General features: G+C 40.2%; 1 protein-coding gene across 4 annotated transcripts in view; it reads left to right on the top strand.

Annotated features, from left to right (window-relative positions):
- The window catches only part of OSBPL1A (oxysterol binding protein like 1A), a 76,566-nt gene that overhangs the window by 39,786 nt on the left and 14,264 nt on the right, over positions 1-22,516 (top strand). For 3 of the 4 annotated variants that reach the window (XM_031066559.1, XM_031066558.1, XM_014312006.2), the window contains 4 exons: positions 6,963-7,125; positions 13,947-14,103; positions 19,175-19,250; positions 20,841-20,975. In XM_031066559.1, coding sequence (XP_030922419.1) covers positions 6,963-7,125; positions 13,947-14,103; positions 19,175-19,250; positions 20,841-20,975 — 531 coding nt within the window. Of the gene's footprint in view, positions 1-6,962; positions 7,126-13,946; positions 14,104-19,174; positions 19,251-19,880; positions 20,047-20,840; positions 20,976-22,516 lie in introns of those variants that run through there. The other variant, XM_031066560.1, reaches the window with a different exon arrangement.

Below are 22,516 nucleotides of genomic sequence, written 5' to 3'. Positions count from 1 at the left end.
TCACTTTCACTTTCTAACTATGCTGGGTTTAGGTGAGATAGATCTCTGAAGCTGGGTAACTGACAGGCTTATGGCACAGAGAGGGGGAAAACCTGAGCAAGAAGTAATGGCTGAAGTAAATCATGACCTATTTCGGATCAGTCCTCTGTTCCCTGGTAAAAGCCAGGGGGGAAAAAAGAGGCTGTGATGAAGTTTACAGGAGCTGGTTTACTCCAGCAAATGAAGAGTTAGGATGCAAGACTTTAACATATGTTTGCATAGCAGACATTTGTCACAAGTCCCTTGTGCTTGATGGTGCTGGGGAGTAGTGAGTCAGCAAGAGGTTCTTTGTAGAAGGGCTTGTGTATAAACAGATCAGAACTCTGAAAGGTTTGTGTAAAATATTTACATGCTTTAGGAATCTGGGGATGTCTTCATGAAATTGATTGCATCTGTTTGGGAACACTTTGTTGTTACTTTAATGTGTGCTGTCACACTTGCAGTTTTTTGATGTGCCATAGGAGTATTCGTAAGTCACTCATTCTTTTATCTAGTGCCTCAAACACCTGAGGCATACTTGCAAAGCAACGTTCTGAAACTAGAACTGTTCCTGCTTTTTGGGGTGGAAGATTAAGAGAAAAGCATAATTATACATATTCGTATCATATACTAATGTGTGCTTAGTGGGAGTTAAGTCCCATGAGAAGAGGTAAAAATCAATCCTTTTCTAAAATTTGTTTTCTTTCTGGGAAGCATCCTGTACTGAAGTTCAATTATAATTAAAACTATGAGAACTTTTGGAGTGAGTTCTCCTTGAGAACAACTGGTTTCAGTTTTCACTTCAGTAGCAGCTTAAGCAGCAATTTGGTACTATTCCAGGCAGCAGAAAGTCTTAATAGCACTTTTCTTAGAAGTCTGTCCTGTAGAACTAGTGCTGCAGTAGCATACTTTGAAGTTAGCTAGCAAAATACATAGAACTGTTCCATTTCTAAACAGATACACCTCAAGGAAAATACTCAGTCTTTATGTTTCTACCTTTGTTCAAGACATGGAGGCGGGCCTGGCTCTTTATAAAACTTTTTATTTCTCATTCTACATTAATAGATTTACTCAGCACTAGTTCAAACTGGACATCACAAAAGACTGGCTTATGCAAGAAGGCACTAGCAATAGGGACTATATTGTACCAACAGCAAAATTACAGCTGTGCTTGTTAGAATAGACAAACTGTAAATATCAAACTCTGCATCGAGGTTGAGGTTTCCACTCTTTGCCTCATATTTTTGGTAGGGGTTTTCATTTGTTATGAAAATCACAGAAGGGACAGAGTTCTCATTTTGGATTCTCAGTGCTTTCTGTGACGAGTTTTCTGTAGTGTAATGTGTTACACTGCAGTGCTCTGTAAGTTCTGTCTTTCAGTATAGTATGTCCTGTTGGAGTAGCTGACCCTGGAAACTATCAGCTTCAGATGAATAGATGTAGTGTGAAACAAATGGCAGGTTTGATTTGCTTTACTTTATTACAGAAAGCATCAGAAGATGTTCACATAAAAATGCCGGTTCTACTATAGCAGTGTTTTTCTAATTCCTTGGTTATGTGTTAATTTCCAACCAGGTGTTAGACTAGCCCCTGCCTTCCAGCTGAGAACTTGCACCTCATTTCTGTGCTTTGTGGAAAATATCCCATTAGAAATGACATTTTGGGGGGGATGGAATTTCTGTGGCAGTCGGACAAGGCCATTCATTTTGAAAAGCAAACCCTCCCTTCTGAGGCATCAGAGCCGTTGGTGAGGCGGTGTCACGGGCAGCTCTCCCGTGCTCAGCTTACTGCAGAGCAGGGTTGGTACACAGTGTTCTGACATTCCAGCAGAGTCTGCCTTCAGATCCCCTCATGGTTTCTGTGTGAAAGAGGAGGTACTTCCTTTCAGCACAACTCTGAAGTCTGTGTGTTTTGGGCAGTTGCTCCTAGCACTGAAGTTGAGTGCCTGAAAATAAAATTCAGCCAAATCACACTGCGGTGTTGTGAAGTCTGTCTTTTCTCTCTCAGTCCAGGAGAAGTAGGATCTAAGGTATGCTGTCTTTTAATTTACTGTTCTAATGTTGAAAGCATGTAGCACTGCATATTATTGAGGTGTCTGTATTTGTTTTATGCCTTGCTCGCTGTATGTTTGGTTTAGTGCTTTTTTGCAGCTGCAGTAGCATGTTGCTGAGATGATCATTTATTAGCTGAGCATAGAGTGGTGTGATCCTTTCCTACCCCACAGAAGTGCCACTGTTGTTGTGCATTAATTTAAATTAAAGGCATCCAGCGCCAAACAAAGCAAGTATTTTGTGTATTGTACTAAGATGTCTTCAGGATGGACAGAGAGGCCTTGGTCACAGGCTGTGCTGATACAGTTCAAGACTTTACCCTTTAAAAAAGAAAAAAGGAATAAAAAAGAGTGGTTGGGTGCTTGTTACTGGTCTCCCACCTACCTAAGTAAGACTGAGGGTACAGAGCAGAGTGAGACTGGTGTATGTTACACACAGATAAGCTTTTTGATATTTTGGAATAAGCACATGAAGTTTCTGCCAGTAGTATGCAATGAAGAAATTAACTTTTAAACCATGCTCTTGTGCTTAGCAGGATTTCAGATAACATGGAACGGCAATAGGAGTATCTGCAAATAGTTTGTTACTTTCCTTTAACAAAAGAAAGAGCAGTTTGATTGCTAAAATAACTCACTTCTACCATTTAAACTTACAATGTGGAGTTTACAGCAGCAAATTTTACTGTAGTGTTTACAGGAACGTTATATAAGAAGCTGTTGGAAGCAGATTTCTATTCAATTAAACCAAAAGTGAAACTAGTTACCAGACCGTGGATATCAAACATCTTCAGCTGGAGAAGTATGTTTTGAAGAGTGGATTGTTGCACTGACCTAGATACACTGACAGAGAACCACCAAGACTTCAGTCTGAGGTTATAGCTGTGTCTATAGCTGTAAGGATAATGATGGAGTGATTGTTTGCTTCTGTGAGACAAGGGTAGATAGCTTTCATCAGAAACAGGAAATCTGAAGTTTGACTGTAATACCATTCTCTTTGGAGATGGAAGCAGGACTGATCTAAAGTGTCCTTGTCTAACAGTGTGAGCACAAGCCCAGCTTTATTGATAACTATTTGCTGTTGTTCAGAACAGCTCCTGACAGGGGTAAGGTAGGAGGCCTGGCCAGTTGGGCGTTCGGAACTCAGCTGGCCTCATGCTGGGTTCACTTGAGCACTCAGTGCCACTTTCTGTGTAAGGCTCAGGGGAAAGCTGATAATGCTGCTGGTGGCACAGGCATTGTGGGCACCAGTGACAGGGGTCTAATGGTGGCAGCCATTCTATGGTTGGAAGATGAGGAGCTGAACCCAGTAAGATTTGCCATCTGTCTCTCAGCTCAGGCACCACCATGAAAGGTACGGAAACCATGGCTGTATTACAAGCTGTGCCTTACTCAGGCTGTCATTAAAATGATTATTCCAATACTTCCTCTTGCTCAGACTGGATTTCCAGAACTGTGTGTACACAGGTATCTGCATCATTTTGGTGTGATATTTACTGCATTACATGAATATTTCTGTCAGTTCATAAAATGATTTAGTATTCAGCTGATGCAACTTCACAAAATCAGGTGATACTTCACTGAAGAATACTGGCCTCTCTGCATCCGGTTTAATAGACTGAAATGCTTCTCAACTTTGTTTTATGCTCTTCTTCCTTCTTATTACATGAATCCTACACTTTTTGTGTTAATAACAAATTTTAAAACTAGTCTGGAAGTTCCTTCTGTAATCTTGCAGATGTTTTTGTCTTGGGCCGCTGAAGAAAGACACAATGGGAAAGAAACAGCTTCTGCAAAAGGGATAAAGCTGAAATGCCATCTCCAAAAGTGGTTGGTGGAGTAGCAAGGTAGAGGGACTAATTCACATCAGAATCCTGTTCATTGACCATGTCTTGTGAATGAGAAATAGAGCATGGCAAAATTATGCAGAATGGCAATCTGCTGCTTACATTTTGGGAAAACCTATCGCTCAGTTGGTCAATTACATTATTCAATAAACTTATGCTCTGAAAGCAGCACCAATCTGCCTGCAGTGTTTCAGGTTAAACTGGGAAGAGAGTGTGTGTGATTCTGAGAAAACAAAACAGCATCATCCCTTTACATTCAATTTACTGCAAATAGGTTTTAGGAGGTGAACTTCATCACTTTGACTTTTATTATTGACAAAATGGAAGTGTCTCTTAAAGCTGCTTGGTGTTTAAAAAAAAAACCTGCTCACTTCAAGCAAGGTTCTTTCTCCTGTGTTGTTGAGTACATCAGGGTTGTGCCAGTTTTATCTCTCCCAGCATTGCTTCTCTACAGGCACAATCAATAAAATAAGGGTAGTAGAACCATTTTTTAAATCTTTTTTCATTCTCATGTTGATGCTGTGAAACTGTTTTGGTGCTTAAGGATGTGGTGTTGTTGCAGTGTTTCCTGACAACGGCCCTCAAGGAATGACTAATGTAGAGGTGCCAGGCTGTAGAGATTGGTAGGGCAATCTCTGGACTCTGTCTGAATGTGTGTGTCCATGCCATAACCTCCATACTGGTGAAAAAATGCTATGCTATAACTTTCCATCTCAAGCCCCTAGATATTGATTAAGGTTGCTTTAAATCCAGTTTATTCAGTTATGAATGAACATCCCAACAATTGCAAGCAATAAAATTAGGTGGGTTTTCTTTATTCCTTAGCTTCTGGCTAGCACCCTATTGCTTATGGAACATATGAAAAGTTTGGGTTTTTGTTGCCTACTGATGTATAATTGCTGTACTAGTAAGTGCCTGGCAATGAGGAGGTCTGGGAGCACACAGAAAAGTGAGCCTTACTGTAAAGCTGGAAATTGATGTTAAAAAAGGGGAATTTATTTGTAGTACACCTTCTGCAATTCTAAATAGCCCTACATTATGATAGGACAGAGGAACCTTAAGGTCAAGAAAATACTTTTTTGGAGCAGGTGTGGTCTTAGGCCTGTGTGTGTTGTTGCTTCTTTAGTCACACAACTGTGACTAAAGGATGCTGAAAGGGTCCAGGTTTTTAGATTATTTCAATTTTCCTTCAATTTGCTGTAAGTTTTGGATAAAGATTTAAATCACTTACCAAAGCATTATAGCATAATGGCATCTAATTCAATCCTACAAATACAGTATTATTGCAAATAGCATTTTCATAACTGATTTTACTTTGCTATTTAATAAGAATGAAAAGTACCATTTTATTTTCAGTCCTCTATCCTCCCTGTATCAGGAGAGCAAAATACTGATGCTGTTTCCCTAAGCTGGTGGTTCCATAACTGTTTGACAGCATACCAAATGTATTTAGCAGAAACTGCCTAATAACAGATCTTTTGCAATGGCATGTCTGATTTGTATGAAACATTGCAGTAATTGGCTTCATTGGTACTGTCAGAGTGAACTTTAAATGAAAGTGACAGTAACTAGTCCAGACTTTTTTCATTTTGTTCAGAGTAAAACTATTAGACAGTAAGTGACTTACTGGTTTTTCTGCTTTCAATTAGCAACCCAATTTTATACTCTTTTAATTATCATTTAATTGGATTCCCCCCTTATACTCAGAGCCTGGCAGCCAAAACAGCTGATTTCGTATTTGGCACAACTGAGAGGGTGAAAATTTCTTCTATAAATCTTTCTCTAGAGGATATGTTTCCACCAGCATAGAAGCTCTTTTCTGGAAGTGGCAAATGTCTTTTAATATCTCCTTACTAACTCCTTTTGTGCTCAGCTCTGAATCCACTGTTTGAGAAGTGGTTTTAACTGCGGGGGCTGAAGCCTCCAAAGTAAAGCTTTAATGTAAAGTGTAACCAGAGAGGACATACGAACAGTTCTTAAATTAGATTCAAAAAGGTAATGTTGGTATATGTGTAAGTTGTCCCTGTAACTGTTCCAAGAGATTAATTGTCATGTCCTTGCATGTTCTTAGTGGAGGGGGAATTAGTGTTGTAAACTGACCTTTGAGAGTAAACTAGAGGACAAGGCAGGGGTTGGGGATGCTTTTAAAAAGGCACTGGAAGGGAGAAAGGGAAAGACTCGATGGTTTAGGGACTGAAGGAGAGGTAGCACACTGAAGCCTTGTTGGGCTGGGAGAAGTGGCCATTTCTGAGCCTTCAGTCACAGCCCTTTCACCTCTGCTGGCAGACACAAAAGGCAGGGAGGCACCAGCAAAAAAAAAAAAAAAAAGAGGAAATAGGAAGGACATGTTGCTTTCCCATTACTAGTACTGAACTCAAAACATGGATAACATCATCTGCCCTGGAGCCCATTGCATGTGTGGGTTTTACAAAAGGTCCACTGTCTGGTGGCTGGGTTTCTCTTTTTGTAAACTTCTGGCTCCTTGGTAAACTGTTCGGGGAGCTCAAAGGGAGGGCCGTTTATATCAATGTTAAGTCAGTTATCAGAGGAATCTCTTTCTTAACCTGCTTCTGTAATCTTCAGGGTTAAATGTTTTCAGCTCATAGTTCAGTTGTAGTTATTTGTAGCTGGCATTCACATTTGCTCTGTAATTCAATTTAGATGATGCTGCTTGGCCTAAATTGGAGCAGACTAGTAGAAGGAGCTTGGTGCGTGTAGAAACCGATCACTGACTCCTTAGTTAAGGTCATCCAAGTAGAGCTGTAAACATTTCCCCTCAGTTTTAGGGTATAGTTATCTGGCTTGAATTCACTTACAGAATTGTGATTGATACTGTCAGATCTTACGTGTCAGATTTTTCAGCTACTAAAAATGCTGACTAACACCCTTATTGTCATCATACAAGTACTGTAATATTCTCATTAATCCATGTGGTTTCAGTTCCAGCTGTTTGCTAGTTATTTATTCATTAGAGTCTATTTTCTGAATAGCTTCCAGCTACACATTCTTCAGAGAGATGAGATTTTATTCATACATGTATCTACTTATAGGTGAGGAATTTGAAACTGGAGCATGAGCAGGAGAAAAACAAGATCTTGTCAGAAGCATTAGAGACACTCGCTACTGAGCACCATGAACTAGAGCAGTCTCTGGTTAAGGGATCTCCGCCTCTCAGCATCCTCAGTGAAGAGCAGTTCTATGATGCTGTTTCAGGTAAGTGTCGATGTCCTGAATGTGAGTGTGTAGGCAACATGTGTGTAGTGAATGCCTTGGGACCAGGTGGGGTGAGGGAAGAAGGTGGAAGCAGTCTAACTTCAAGTGAAATCTCTGCCTTTCTAACATAGACCTAATTTTAGGAGTAAACTTGGTGTGTTTTATGAGTAGGGCTGTAAAAATTTGCCAGAGCTCACCTGCAGAATTGTGTTGCTTCACCTTAGTGTGACCAAAGGTTAGAAAACCACAGGACAGAAATGAAAGATCTGATTGCTTGGGAGTCTACACCCTTTTTTTTTTAATAGCAAAACATAAGGCTCCTATTTTGGGAGAGGTAACTGTATCTTGTAGCCTTCTGACTTGCTTTGTCCGTGGTGGTGTGTGCTTTTTCCTTTGTTGTGTTGATAAGATCAGACTATAAAAATCCCTAATTTTTAGGGATAATGACATTAAGAAAGGCTTGTTCTATTTCAGTTTTGTATATCTGAAGTGTTAATGTGAAGGAAAAGGATGAATCAAAATCCTGCATGCATTTCTTAAATGTCTTTTCTTTCCTTATTTGTTCTTCAGTTTAGTATCTTTCATAATTTCATATGCAGAACATGCCAATAGTAGTTTTGTAAGATTCTGAACTGCCTGAAATGATTGCAACATGCATTTGTGTAGAGAGGCTGTACATAGTGCATGCAGCTCAGCAGTAGCTCTAACTGGGTGATCCAGCAGCACACACCTGTCTACAACTACAAAGGATCTGAAAAAGCTTGAGGGTGAACACAATCTAACTGTAGCAGCCAGTTGGGTTAAGATGGCAAACTTCACTAGCGAGGATGGGGTTACTTTTTCAGTGAACCGAACTGTCTGATGCTTCTGACAGATGAGAAAAGCAGTGTTCCCAGACTCCTTGGTAGGTGTTCTGCAGTGAGAAACTTAAGCCGTGAAAAAACAGGCAAAGGAAGTCTGTGCACAGGAACACAGTGAATCAACTTTGTGAAGGAGACTTTGCTGTTTGGCACAGCAGCAGATTTATCAGGCCTTCAAGTAGAAGAGACTGAGGAACACTAGAACAGGTTCTTCCTCTGGAACCAAAGGAACAATTCTGCTGAAAGGCCTCAGGCTCTTTTGATTGTCAACAAAGCAGAGAATAGTTCTTTATCTGATGCTGTTGGAATGTAGTCTCTCCAGCTGGGCTTGCCTTGTGCATATGAGAGAATATTAAGCTTTAAAGAGCTGCTAGTTGACACATCTCATAACTGACCTAATCTCTAAATACTGTTGGATGAAAGTGTCCAAAGCCATCTCTCCTGTTGTCAGAGGTGGTCGTTTGTTTTGTCCTTGCAAGCTACAAACAAATTGTGTTAAGTGGATTTGTAAAATTGTGAAACTTGCTGAGTGCATATGTATACAAACATACCTAAAAAAACCCAAACATTATTTCTTTCTCCTTTGGGAGAAGTTACTTGACATAATTCATTTTAATTGCATTTTAAATAATTTTCTGGGACAGACTTACTTTCTTGGCTGTCTGTCAATTTAATCAGACTGGTGTGTTAGATTCTCTTCTCTAGGTTGTTCACATTTAGTGCTTTGCAGAGATGAAGGTCCTTTCTGTCTCTGAAGGGGGCGGGGATGGGGAGGTGGCTAGAAAAAGGGAAATGTGATGTATTTTCCTGACTGCTGAATACATGTTACCGCTTTCACTTTAAGCATGAATGGAATTAGTTTTTTGTTGGTATGGTTTGAGGAGAGGTTTTTTTTGTTTCTGGAAATCTAAATTGCTACAACTGTCTGCAAAGCTTTTGCTTTACCTGATTTGCAAACTGATAGTGTCAAATTATATTGATTTTGGAAAAATAACCATATTCATGAATTACCTTTCCAAGTTGTGTAGGAGATTGAGCAAACACCAATGTATTTTAACAGGGTGATATAACAAGTTATAATGTCTGTCAGTGGGAAAATGCCACTACTTAAGAGTATTTTTTCTATCAGGATGCCATCTTTTTCTGCTTGCAGTTCTATGAATTTTTAAATCCCTGCTGTAGGAGTGAGTTTAGAAGTGAGAGTGTTGCATAAGTAGGCTTGCACTTTGAGCTGAAGAATTGTTAGTTTTGACTTGACAGGTTGAAAAAAGATGCCACTGCTGCTTTATTTATTTATTTATTTATTTATTTAATGTTTTAAAAATAATTTTTTTGTTTAGTCTCAACAGAAGTATCACTAATGGGGCAATTCAGAGCAATTTTCAAGCAGGTTTTTGAGGAAGAGGTCTATCAAAAAGGATGTAGTCAGTGCAGCAACTACTTGTCGCTATTTGCCATGCTCTGGTTCACATTGTAGAAAATTCCAATTGCTCCTGAATGAAGCTGAATCAAGATACAGTCCAGCTCCTATTGGACACTCAGTCCACGGCAGCAGAGTAAGAGCAGATCTGAAGAGAACAGCACTAGAAACGTATCTGGTTTGATGTCAAGTCCTCAGCACCATCTGTTCCTATTGCAGATCTGCTTCAGCCTGAGCCATGCTACCTGCTAGTGTTGGCATAGACTGAATTGTTCACTGTTAAAGTCTGTGGTGTGTGGTTCTGTTTGTAGAAATTGTGGCCAGAATTACAGAAATATCCTCTTCCTTTTCCAAAACTGGAGTGAGGAAAATGTTTGCAATGTGGTAAGATTACTTACTGGAGTTGGAGGTTATTTTCTGAAATCTCCTTTCTTTGTATCTTTAAGTGATATGCTGTTGTCAGTACTTTTTGACTGTTGCAGTAATTCTTAAATCCCTGCAAAGAGAGAGAAATTAAAGGAAGAACCTAGAGAAAATGACAGTTACTTGTCTTACCAAAGCACAGTATACAGTGTTAAGAAGAGCAAAGTTAAGGGTGTTATTAATCTGAACTCTGATAACCATAGGTCATTTAACAGCACTTCCCAGTGGGCTGATCCGCTCATCATGGGCGTGGTGGAAATGTGTAATTAAACTCGATACCACACAGAGTGCTGCGGCTCTCACTTTCAGGATTGAATGCTTAACATGTGTCAAACTCTTCTATGTTTAAAGCGGGGTGGGGTGGGACGGGAGGGCTCTGGGGAAGGGAAGGAGCATTGAATAAGTAGCAAAATTCAAGAAGACCAATGCTGTCTCCTAGAGAGGTGGAGAAGTTATTAGCTTTGATTAATACAGACCAGGAGCATATGAAAATGGTATAGGAATGCAGAGGCTGAAAAATGGCTAAGCAGGTCAAGAATTAAAGGGTAAAGGTACTTCATTTTTGCCTTTCAGATAAGATTCCCTTCTCATTTGCAAATTGTGCACCCAGTTTGGGAAAAATTTAGATCTTCCTCTGTTTTTCTCTTTTAAATAGGTTTTGTCTGAGAAGTGGGGTTTGTTCTGCAAACAGGATTTTTGTGTGTGTTGAGAGGGTTATTGATGGTTTTGCATAGATGCAATCTTGCAATAAAAGCAGTTATTTAGCTACAGGAATATTTAAGTACACTGAAGCTAACCTGTCATAGTATAGCTTCTGCTGGTATCTAGCACTACTGGGTGCTGTGTTTATAACTAACTCTCCTAAATGGTACAATAAGTAGCAGACTACATCCCTTGTTGTTTCCTAGTTTGTCTACAGTAATCAGATCACTTAAAAGTAAAAATGATACAAAAAGCAAACAAACCTCTTGCCCTTCCTTCCATGTTTAGAGTAGTTTGTCAAGTGGCTTTTTTTGAACATGTACCAAAAATACTTCACAGCCTCTGTGAGAACACTGCTGCCTGTCACTTCTTGCCTTGAATAGAATTAAAAGAATGAACTTGGGTGTCTCAGAGGGATGGGAAACACCTGGTCAGAACTGAAACCCAACAGTGCCAATGGTTAAACACTATATTTCTCAGGTTTATTTATTAATCAAAAATATTGGCCAGACTTTCCTATCTGGATCTGAAAACTTACCAGTTGTAGCAATAGGAAATGAAGTCCCTTGAGTTAGATTTCTGTCATTGCTTCTGCTGTTTTCCTCTCCCACTTTTGCAAATGTAGCTGGTGTTTGTACTGTTACTCTTTCAGGTTTTGTGAGCTGGAGAGCTTCCTAGTCAGCCTGGTCTTGTCTCAGAGATCACTTTAAAATTTTGGCTTCTGTACAGGGACTCTTATTCCTTCTCCCCCCTCCTCAGCCCACAACCCCTTAAGTTCAATTAAAAAAAAACCCTTCATTTTCTCCTAGTCATCTGTTTGACAGCTGCTCTGTAGAAACTTGTGAATATAAATCTTTTTTTGCAGTGACGGGGGAGTATGCAAATCTTAATTCAGAAAAGAGTTCGCTGCAAGTGCACAGGGAAAAGCTCAGTTTGAGTTGCCTGTTGATCTGTGCTCACAGTACAGTACTAGGCTTGTTCACTCTGACACCCTAACAGTCTCTCAAGGCTTGCTAAATTCGTTGGGTTAAAGGAGGTGGCTGAGGTTAAAGGATTGGAGACTGAGATCTTTGATGGCAGAAGCTGTTGTAGATGTACTTTCTCTGTTTCTCAGGAAAATGGGTGAGGTTTCTTTAGGGAGCAGTTTCTTATAACAGTTGTGTTTCATTCTTCTACTGTTTCTTCTTGTATAGCATGGTATTCTTGCATTAGGTAAGGCTCATGCCCTGGAGAAGGCTGTCTGGTCAGTGTCTACAGCTCTGGAGAGATTTGCAGGTGCAGAGTTCAGTCCAGCAGAATCCTCTCTTGGCACTATAAGGCCAGCATGAGGAGAACTGAATGTGTGTGGTATTTAAAAATCTTTGTTATGCTGAGAATCGTATCCAAGAGTGACAGGCAGTTCTGGTGAAGCTTATCTGCTCTTGTCTTTCTGCTCCGGAGTCCTGGGTCTGTTGCAGAGACTCAGATTGAAGGAATTTGCACACTATGACTCTTGTCTGAAAGCAAGACAGTCCTGGATGGTACAAGAGAAGAAAGGACCCTACAGGAGCCAGACTTTCCTTTATGTTACTGCATTGGCTTCATGCTCTTCTTGTCATGATAAGTGTTGGCACAGTTGAGCAGCTCTTAGAAAAGAGGTAGAGTACATACTTCAAGGAACTTTATAGCTTGTTGTGTGGTCAGGAAGCTGAGGCCCCTGTTGGATCACACTCCTAGTGTGTCTCTTCCTCTATTTGGATGTGCAGGAAAACTCTGTCTTCCTGGCTACCTGGGTTTAGGATCTCTGGACAAATCTGTATTTTATATAACAAACTTGTCACAAGTAAAAATGCTTTTCCTTACCCTACTTGTTAAATATAGTACCCACCAAACTAATGCTTTGATATGTTATGTCATAACTTGGCACAGAACTAGACTGACAAATTTGGGGAAAATTGTGAGCAGATTCTCTGGAGTGCCAGTCCACTTCTTTAACATATCCTGAGCACCAGCTGGCAGTTCTTTTCATTCCCTAGCAACTGGCTTAATTTCAGAACAGTCTTGATGAGGATAGGCATGGATGTTTAAAATGAAAAATCTCATTTATGCTTCTAGATCTCTCTCTCTAGAAGGGATGGAGACATTGTGACACAGCCCATCCATTTATCAGGATTCTGTCCTGTTCCTGACCCTTATGTGATCTGGATATGGTGGAAAGTCCTCCTGTCTATACATATACATATGTACATATGTCTATACATATGTATATACGCACACCCTTCAGCAAAGCAATATACAATTTACATGTTCTGGAGAAGCTACTGGCATAGCTTTTTTAAGACAAAACAAGAAAGCACCTGGCAGTAGACAGCTGTGAGCGAGATATTCTTTTGGACTCTGTGCTACTTCAGCAGATTTTGATTACTGGTTTTGAATTAGAACGAGTGTGTGAGAGAATGGCTAATTTTGCAATTATTTCTGTGGGGTTTTGCAGCCAAGAGCAACAGCATATGCTGGAAGCAGTACATAGCAGGAATAGCATCTACTGTAGTTCGGGTGTACGTTTTTCAGGAACAGTGAGGCTTGCATTAAGCTGTTTGCCATTCGTTGTGGTACCTGGTTTCTGCTAAAGAATTTTTCAAATGAGGTAGAAGTTGATGTCTTGAGTTCCCTCGCTTCCTGGAACTTGCAGTTGGATAATCCTTAGATAATCTTGTCAGGTTTGAAAGAAAACCTAACCCAAAAATACAGCCATTGCCAGGAAATTTGTACCTTCTGATTTGGGGCAAGACTGTCTATTCTCCAGAACTGCACAAACACTACACTGGTTGGAAAGAAGGTTTTGTTGTTCATATTTGGTTTAGTTTGAGATGTGATGTGGGTTGTACTATTAACCTGCCTTCCACAGAACGAAGTTTATCTTGTTGATTGGTGAGCTTATCACTTAGACTTTGCTGGGACCTACGTAGTTGGTGTTATCTACATGATACATCCTTCTGTTCTTTGATACCTGTTCAGTGAGTTGGGAAGTGAAGGTTGGTGAACAGCACTGAGAGTCTTAAGAACTTACACCTAACTGAAGAAGGGATCACTACTCAAGGTACCTGTTTGTGTGGTAGGGTACTGGCATCTGTATGGCACTGGCACTTGTCCTAGGCAAGGTCTAGTAACTTCAATTTAATAAATATGCCAGATTTTGGCTCAGTTTGGTAGAGGATTTTTAATGTACTGTGGTGTTGCTTATTGTGCAATTTCTTTATGTCTAGATGCTGGGCTGCAGCAGTCTCTGGCAGTACTAGTTACTTACCAAATAGATGCTGTCATCAGGACACAGTGGGCTACTTAGGTTTCAGTTTTGTACAAGGCAGGGAGATCTGTTAGTGACTGAAGCCTAGCACAGGCGGTAGATTCATTAACATGCACCTGCTCTTTTGCAGATTCGGAATCTGAAAAATCATTAAGTGGGTTTGAAACAGCAGCAGCCTACTCCTTAGAGGACAGCATGGATTCAAAAGATACAATAACTTCAAGCATGTCTGAAGAAAAGGTGTGTGGCAGTGGGGAGTCGCTCTCAAACGGAATCAAAAAACACAGGTAGGATGTTGTCCATTCTTCAAGTTCTATAATATTCATTAATGGTAATAGACCACAGGAATCTCTGAAAAGCTAACAAACTTTAAAACTTTGCTAGGGATGATTGACAAGTAATTGGTCGTGCTATGATTTTATAAAGACTGTTTTTCCAACTTGTGCTCTTTGCATCTTGATGATCCAATCTAAATAAGTAAAAAGAAAATATAATGTGCTGTTTAAAAATGGACACACTTGTTTTTTATTAGATCTTATTGAAATCTATGTGGATTTTAATTCCTTCATTTATCTTTAATGACCTGTACCTCCTATTGCCTCTTTAATTTCGAGTTATTTGATCCTTCTGTTGGTATCAAGAATGAATGAAAAATATTGCTAGCCTGGCATCAGAAACTCAAATGTGAACAAAGGGAGTCTTATTCTAAAAGTCTCATCCATGTTTTATGTGCTTATTTTGTGTTGTCAAATGATCCATTTTTGTTTGTTTCCTTGCCGATAAAGGAGGACAATAGGTCTGGAGTTAATGAGATGTAACAGACACCACTATTCTCCAGTTTCAGTGAAAGGGCAATATAACATTTGTGCTACAAATAAAGCCAGACTTCAGCATGTTTCAGAGAGACTATTCTGGAAGTGTTTTGGATGTACAGGATGATGATGTGGACACCACATTTCTGTAAAACCAGGAAAATAATATTTAGTTTTACAGAAGAAAGCTAGATAGGCTTTAGTTTCTTGGTAGTTAAGACTTCACTTCAACTTGCTGTTGAAGTGAGTTGGTAGCATCAGACCTGATATTTCAAGGGTCGACCTGTGCATCTCATACTAGACAGAGACTGAAGCAAATGAGGGCTTGGGTGGAGTGAGTGTTTTGGAGAGATAACATAAACCAGCCGACTAAGCATGTTGTTTTGCTCTTGTGCTGTTAGCAATGTGGTATTTATGGCCTTGGCTAAGTGCCTTCCTAATCAGAGCAGGAAGTTTGGGAGTGGGGGAGGAAGCAGTAGGTGAAGGTGGACATCTGAATTGCCTTCACTGCCTTGGAAACAGTGAGGAGAGAGGATGCAGTACATAATGAACATGAAAATGGTGGTGCATGTTGACTTGCACTGTATTGAGGAGTTCAAACAGGAATTACTTTTCCATCTACTATAAAAAAATTACTTTCCATCTTCTTGTGATGTTGCACAGTGCTGTCAGAACTGCAGGGAGCAGGTGACTGGAGGAGCATTTCAGAGCTCCTGATTTTATGAAGAGTAATGAAAAGTAATAAACAAGTACATCTGCCTCAGTTGTTTGTCTGAGCTGCCTGTCTTCTAGTAGTAAAGAGAGCCTAGGATGTTGGAGTAAAATGGGTGCATAAATTTGCTAATAATTTACTGCTAAAGAAAAGTGGAAACTTCTTTGAATCTATTTTGCATTTAGATAAGAATGTATGGCCTTATTTTATGTGATTAAATGGCTGTAGAATATATGGCTCTTTTTTATGGGATTAAATGACTATAACAACATTAGAGATTGAGCTGTAATGTTAGGCTTTTTTACCTGGCACACTGGGAGTTGTCCCCAAATATATTGATGCAAACTCTTTCTCCCCAGAATCTCAGACAATTTAAACTTCACCTCCAGGAGAACCTTCTCAGGGGATGTGAGATGTGTGGTATTTTTAGCCTCTTTTCTGAGGCTGTTGGTAGTAGCCACGTTTGGCCTGGTACAGCATCTGTTTCGTGTGACTTCAGAACTGTGTTACCTGCCTGGAGCTGCTGGCTCCAATTTGTGCCTGTTTTGTCAGGGGGCTGGTTGTAACTGTGTGCATGGGGTCAAATAGGCCCTGCCTGCTTTGGGCCTTTTCAGAGCAAAAGCCGTAACCTCTTGGTGCTAGGAAAAATGAGGGATTCAGAATGTTTTGACATCACTTAATTCCAACCTTACACCTTTGTGTTTGCTTATAACTTTTACTTTTTTTAACTTCTATTTGTGTTAACCACATGGAAACAAGTCCCTTAGAAAATAGACCATATTAATTTCTTTTGCTTAAAATCCTGGTATCCTCAGATGAGTAGAGGGATCTGTGCCTTTAGGTTGCACATGAAATTACCTAACACTATTCAGCCCACAGTTTAAATAAGATTATATTCTGTCTTCATCTAGACAACCTGAGCTCTAAACTGCACCTCAAATATTATCTGAGTGGTTGAGAGTTTTCCACGCAGAAGTGGAGGTTGGGTTTTGCTTGTCAGGGGGAGCATACATGCTTTGGGTTTGGAAATGTAGGAGTAAATCTGTTGGTTCCAAAGAATTAAAAGTGTTGGGAAGTACATCTACAAATAGGTGAAGCCAGTACCACATATAATCGGCATGTTTATTCTAGGGTTGTTTTGGTTTTTTTTGGTGTTTGGTTTTTGGTTTTTTTTGTTTTGTGTTGTTTTGGTTTTTTGTTCTGGGATTTTTTTGTTTTGGATTTTTTTTTTGTTTTGGTGGGGGTTTTTTATTTGTTTGTTGGTTTGGTTTGGGTTTTTTATGTAGTGTGCATCCTGCTGATTGTTCACAGAGTTGAGAGTAGACCTAATTTTTGTTACACTTCTTGGGAGAGGATTTGAGAGACAGAGTAGTACAGTAAATAATCAGGAAGCAAATAACTTCTTTTTAAAAGGGGAATTTTTTAATCTGAGCCAAACTTAAAAAAAAAAAAAGGCAAAAAACCTCCACCCCTCAGAAAAGTCCAAGCAAACCCCCAAAAACTCCAGTGCATAAAAATGTTCTGTATGAAGTGCCAACATTTTATATCCACTTGTCACTGCTGTTTTCCTCTTGTTGCTAAATTTTGTTGTCAGCTTTCCCTTTGGTCCCTGCACTGGGGGCCTTTCAGAATGCAAACATGTTGGTGTTCAGTTTCATGGGAGCCAGGAGACTGTTTGTTCAGGTTGGCATGAAAAGCAAGCTAAAGGTGCCTTTTTCACTCCATATGTTTCCTTCCCCACAAGATTCCTGTAGCAGTTGATGTGTAATAGCTAATGCTTTGGGCAAGTGTTTTTTTGTTTAAGTAAAGGATCCTAAATAAATCTCATCTGTTCTACTGCACAGAAATTCCAGCAGATGTTTTTGTCACTTAAAGCTAAAATTAACTTCCCGAGTTGTTTTTGAAACTGACATCTGGAGAGGAATTTTTGTATTCAAAAATAATTTGTTTAATCACAGGGAGTATGTCAAGGTTAGTAGGCCTCAAGTCTTGGCTGCCTGTCATTGTCCACATGTCCTTACTTGTCCCTGGGATCTTCCTTGGTGGCTTAAAACTGCTTTGTTCTTTCAGTGTGTGTGTTCTAGAGGGAGGAGAGAACTGACTCCCACAGCAGATTTGACTGATATAGGCAACAAATACGGATGAGTGGCTGAAACTGAATGCCAACCTTCAAACTGAACAAAAGGGCAGGTTAACTTTAAGGAAAATGTAAGTTTTAGTATGTAAGGAAAGCAATTTCTTTGTATACTTCAGCAAACTAAGGGTTAATCTGTTTAACATGCAGAAGGACTTGTTAAAACACAAATACCCACTTTGCTGACTGCCTGCATTAAAAGATACACAGGAAAAACAAGTTAACATTACAAGTGAAGATAAGACTGAGTAGTTGGTGGACACTGTCCTCTCCTGGACATATGTATCAAAACATCCACAGAAGTATTTTATACTTAATATTATTCAGGGTGATCTTTTTCACAAAATATTTTTGTCTCAGTGAAAAGTCAGAATGGGGAGTGAGTGGTGGTATGTTGGTCAATTAAAATAAATCCTCCTACCCACTCATCCTCTGCAGAGGAGCTGAGTAAAACTAGTCAGTGTTGGGCTTGTAGCTACTTGCTAACACTATGGTTTGCTACCATGAGGAGATCAGACATATGACTGGGTTTTTGATGGGATGGGGCTTGTTTGATTTTAAGGAGCATTTCTTGGTTTTGTTCTTTCTGAAAACTGAAGCATCAGCCCTGGTAAAGTTCCAGTGGCAGATAAGTAGGGGAGGTAGAACAGCAAGTAGGGCTACTGAAACAAACGATATAGCCTGAGCATTTTTTTTCTAACGGCAGTGTTTCTGTTTATCAGAAAGGTGGGGTGGAGAAGGAAGGTACAGCCTGTTCACACTCTCTGAAAAAGATTACTTTAGCTACCTTGAGCAGAGACAAGACAACCTTGGTTAGGATAGCAACACAATAATTTGGAGTTAACTAAACTTTGAAACTTTAATAGCTCATGCAGTTTGAGTAAGCTCTAGGTAATTTTTATCTATTGATAAGAACAGAAAAATTGTGGATTTTGCTTGTTGGCAATAGCATCATGATCCAAAAATGGATTTGTGTTGTCAAAGGACAAAGGACTTTGACCAATACTTCTGGCTTTCTAGAAGTAAATTGGATTAACAGTTGAGCTGCTCAGTAGCAGTAAGAAACCTGAACAAACTGTGTGCTTGATTTCCCATGAGGCTGAGAAATGCACGCTGTGTTCTCAGCTTAAATGCTGGTCCCTGAAAGTATGCTCATGACTTGTTTTGGGATATGTCAGCCCCCTGTAGAAGAGGCTGTTCCATTTGCCCTTCTTTAATGATGCTGCTTTTTTCTGTTGCTCCTGAGGGCTGGTTTTAATATAGGCCATAAATATTGTGGCCCTTCAGTGTTGGTGTAAAGGTGACTAGGAGAAAAACCCCAAAACAAACACTCTGTTTTAACCCTCAGATCTGTTCAGACACAGTGAATGTACTTTTGTACCTATTCAGTTAGCTTCCACTTTCTCACAAAGACACAGCTCTTAGTAGTGCCATTGTGAAAACTGTTCTGATGACTGCTGTAGACATTCTCTTCCGTTGGTGTTATGCAAAATTAATGGTTCTGGTTTTCGAGAAATTCGTGTTTCTTTGTAGGTAAAACAGTTTTAGTGCTTCAAAGTAGCACTGTCATTGCCCCAGGGATTTTAATTTAAAAATTGGGAAACTGTTCCTTTCATAAATGAGCATTTGCATTTCTTAGTCACGGTTAGTATTGGAAAACTTTTCTTACTTCTGCTTTTTTCCCTTCTTTCTTTCCACAGAACAAGCTTACCATCTCCAATGTTTTCCAGAAATGACTTCAGTATCTGGAGTATCTTAAGGAAATGCATTGGCATGGTAGGTAATCAGAAAGCTATGATAAAAAATGGGGAGTGATTGTTTTATTTGAGGCCCAAATGAAAACTTTGGGAGAAGAGGTCTTTTGTATGTGTTTTTTCGTTTGTTTATGGGGTTGGTTTGTTTTAGGTTGGTTTTTTTCTTTTTAATTTGCTACTTATGCTTTATTAATTTGCTGCTTTATTTATGCTTAATTTGCTTTATGCTTTACCTTCTTAAGAAGGTAGGAACTAGTCAGAGCAATATTCTTTCAGTAAAAGTGTCTTGACTTGAGCCTTTTAAGTACTTTGTGGGGGTTTTTTAAAATTTATTTTGACTGTGGAAAAAACAAAACAACCCCAGAAAAACAACCACTTTCATTTTGCTTTTGTCCCTTCCCCTTAGTATCTGAGTCTTCCCCCTTCCCTGGTGTTACTGACCAGATGGTGGCCAGATCAGAGTTAGCTCGTTGGCACCTAATCTGCTTCCAGCTAGGTGTGAATTGAGAAGAGCTCTTCTCTCCATTAGATCCTGCAATAGGCTGGAAATATTTGCTGCTGATAAACCTCTGTCAGTCTCTAACAGTAGTCTACAGAAGGGAAAGTTTGTGGGTTTAGTTGCTGTTGTTTTCTCCTCCTCCCCTTGGTGTAGTTAGGAGCAGCATCAAGCAATGAGGTGTGGAAATGCTGGGGAATGCCTGAATCAGCAGCTCCAAGTCTCCCGAGTTGATGTGAAGTGTCTGAGGCTTCTCCCAGTGTCTTTAGTGGAAAAGTGTTACAAAATACAAAGAACAGATTGAAAGCCTGCCTTGCATAAGGTATGTGCAGGAAAAAAGGGTCTTAATTCTGCAGCGAAGTTGTAGTTGTGGGGGGCAGCAGAACTTGTAGTGGCTTGTACCAAAGCACCTGCCAAGGCTGCTGGTGCCAGGTGCTGCTGTTATGGCTCAGGATGGTGCTGTTTGCCTCACCCTTGGCCAGCAGTCACACTTACAGCCTTTTAATTTGCTGCTGCAGGCAGTTTAAACCATTCCTGTGTTATGCATTCAGAGGGCATGCTTTTTAAAAATGGAGAGAGAGAATAGACAGCATCCAAACTGTAGGGCTTCCTTTAAATTCTTATTCCTGTTGCAAACTCCCTTTTTTCGTCAGAATACAAAATCCCTCTTTTTACTCTTGTACCACCATGTTTCCCTGCCCTTTCTTATTCTCCTCCCCCCAGTTGCCCCCCTGCCTCCAAAAAAAGATAATATGTTTAAGTGAATAGATGGCCTATGGTCTATATCTATTTATGGAATAATAAATAACTTAGTCTTTAAAAGGGTCCTTAATACCTCTTTCCATTGTTTCATCTCACCTTCCTAATACTTTCATTGATAGGAAGTTTGATGCTTGGTTTACTTTTTGTTTTAAAAGTAGCCTTAGCACCAGCACAGCTCTGCTTATCGAGCTCATAAGGGTTTTGTCCTTTCAGTATTAGCAGAGCCGGGTCAAGCGCATTGCATTAGCACTAAGAGCATCATTTATTTTTGTAATAAGCCAGTTAAACTTGGGTTACTGCAGGTCAGGGTATCTAATCATTCAGCCTGTAACAGGAATTTCATTTGTGCATCAGGAGCTGTCGAAGATCACAATGCCGGTTATATTCAACGAGCCCCTGAGCTTCCTGCAGCGCCTCACGGAGTACATGGAGCATACGTACCTCATCCACAAAGCCAGCTCACTTTCCAGCACCACCGAGAGGATGCAGGTGTGTTGGCTTTGCTAGTTCATCTGAGCTCTTGCTCAGTGTTGTGGGATCTTTCTTCATTGTACATGGTCTCATTGTAGGAGGAACTCCTGTAACTTGCTGCATGTTGAGTTCTCTTATTCATTTACTAGTTTTGTTAATTGTCCTGGTTTTCACAGGAACAGAGTTCAGTTTCTTCCTAGAAGCTGGTATGGTGCTGTATTTTGGATTTAGAATGAGAATAATGCTGGTAACACACTGATGTTTTAGTTGTGCCTAAGCTGTGTTTACAGTCATTTAAAGACTTTCTGCTCCTTATGTGCCACCCCACCAGTAAGGACACAAGAAGCAGGGATGGGGGCAGAGCTGGGACAGCTGTCCCTAACTGTCCAGTGGGATATTCCATACCATCTGGTGTCAAGCTCAGTACATAACCTAAGGGAAATCTATCTGGGGGCTACTGCTCAGGATCTGATGGGCCATCAGTCCCTGGGTGGTGAGCCTTTGTGCTGTGCATTACTGGTGATGATTGTGATTCTCTTATCATTATTATTTTCCCTTGCTTTTCTGCCCTATTAAGCTGCCTTTATCTCAACCCACTAATTTCACCTTTTTTTTTCCCTCCAGTCTATCCCCCATCCCATTTGTGTTGGGAGAGGGGCTGAGTGAGCAAATGTGTGGTGTTTATCCTGCTGGGTTAAACTGCAACAATGGCACCCCACAAGGAGCAGAGCTTGAAGTGTTGAGATAACAATGAATCTGATCAGAGCACAATAAAGCAAATTCATTATAAGCATTTATGATGTTAGTTTGATAGTCTCTGGTTGCAATGTTGATTTATTTGCTGCTGTGACTGTTCTTGAATCTGGGTTATGCAACATCTGACTTGGTGTATGTGTTCCCTGCTGTGCTGTTTATCACCTCTGGGGGCTGGGTTAAGGTTAACGTTTTGTTGTACTTCGTAACAGTCTTGTGATTCCTGGTGGTGTGTCTGAGCTGGTACATGTACTCAGTACTGCCAGCATTTCCACACCTTGGGAGCCATCTATAGGAAACCATTCATAGTTACACCTTTTGCCTTTTCTCATCAGAGAGCCAATCCATGTAGGAGATAGCTTCTTCCATTATTCCCTTCTCCTCCAGGCTAATTAGCTCTTGAGAATTTTGAATATCATCAGGACATCAAATCCACTTGTTCCTTTGCTGGATCTCATGAATGTGTTTCTGGTCTTGTTTACAGTAAAACAACTATCTGGGGATACCACCCAGAGATCTGCCTCAGGGCTGGAAAGCTGTGAGTGGCAGGGTGTGTGGGATAGTCTGGGCAAGCACTAGGATAGTGAGCATCTCCAGCATCTTGAAATTCCACTCCTAAGCAAGTGCAGAATCCTGAGAAATGAATAAAATGTTTGGAAAAAGTATGCTGTCACCCTGGTAATTCTAGAATGACAGAACTCAGTGCCAGGTGCTGGGGCCTGGCCCAGGCCTAATGAGCTTCGTTCAACACTGTTCAGTTCCCTCAAGGGGAAGAGAAGGCCTCCAGATCTGACAATAAAACAAGA

The sequence above is a fragment of the Geospiza fortis genome, unplaced genomic scaffold (assembly GCF_000277835.1).
Source record: "Geospiza fortis unplaced genomic scaffold, GeoFor_1.0 scaffold53, whole genome shotgun sequence".
NCBI classification, from domain to species: Eukaryota; Metazoa; Chordata; class Aves; order Passeriformes; family Thraupidae; genus Geospiza; species Geospiza fortis.
Note: the sequence above shows the minus strand (reverse complement) of the source record. Positions and strands in the feature narration are given on the sequence as shown.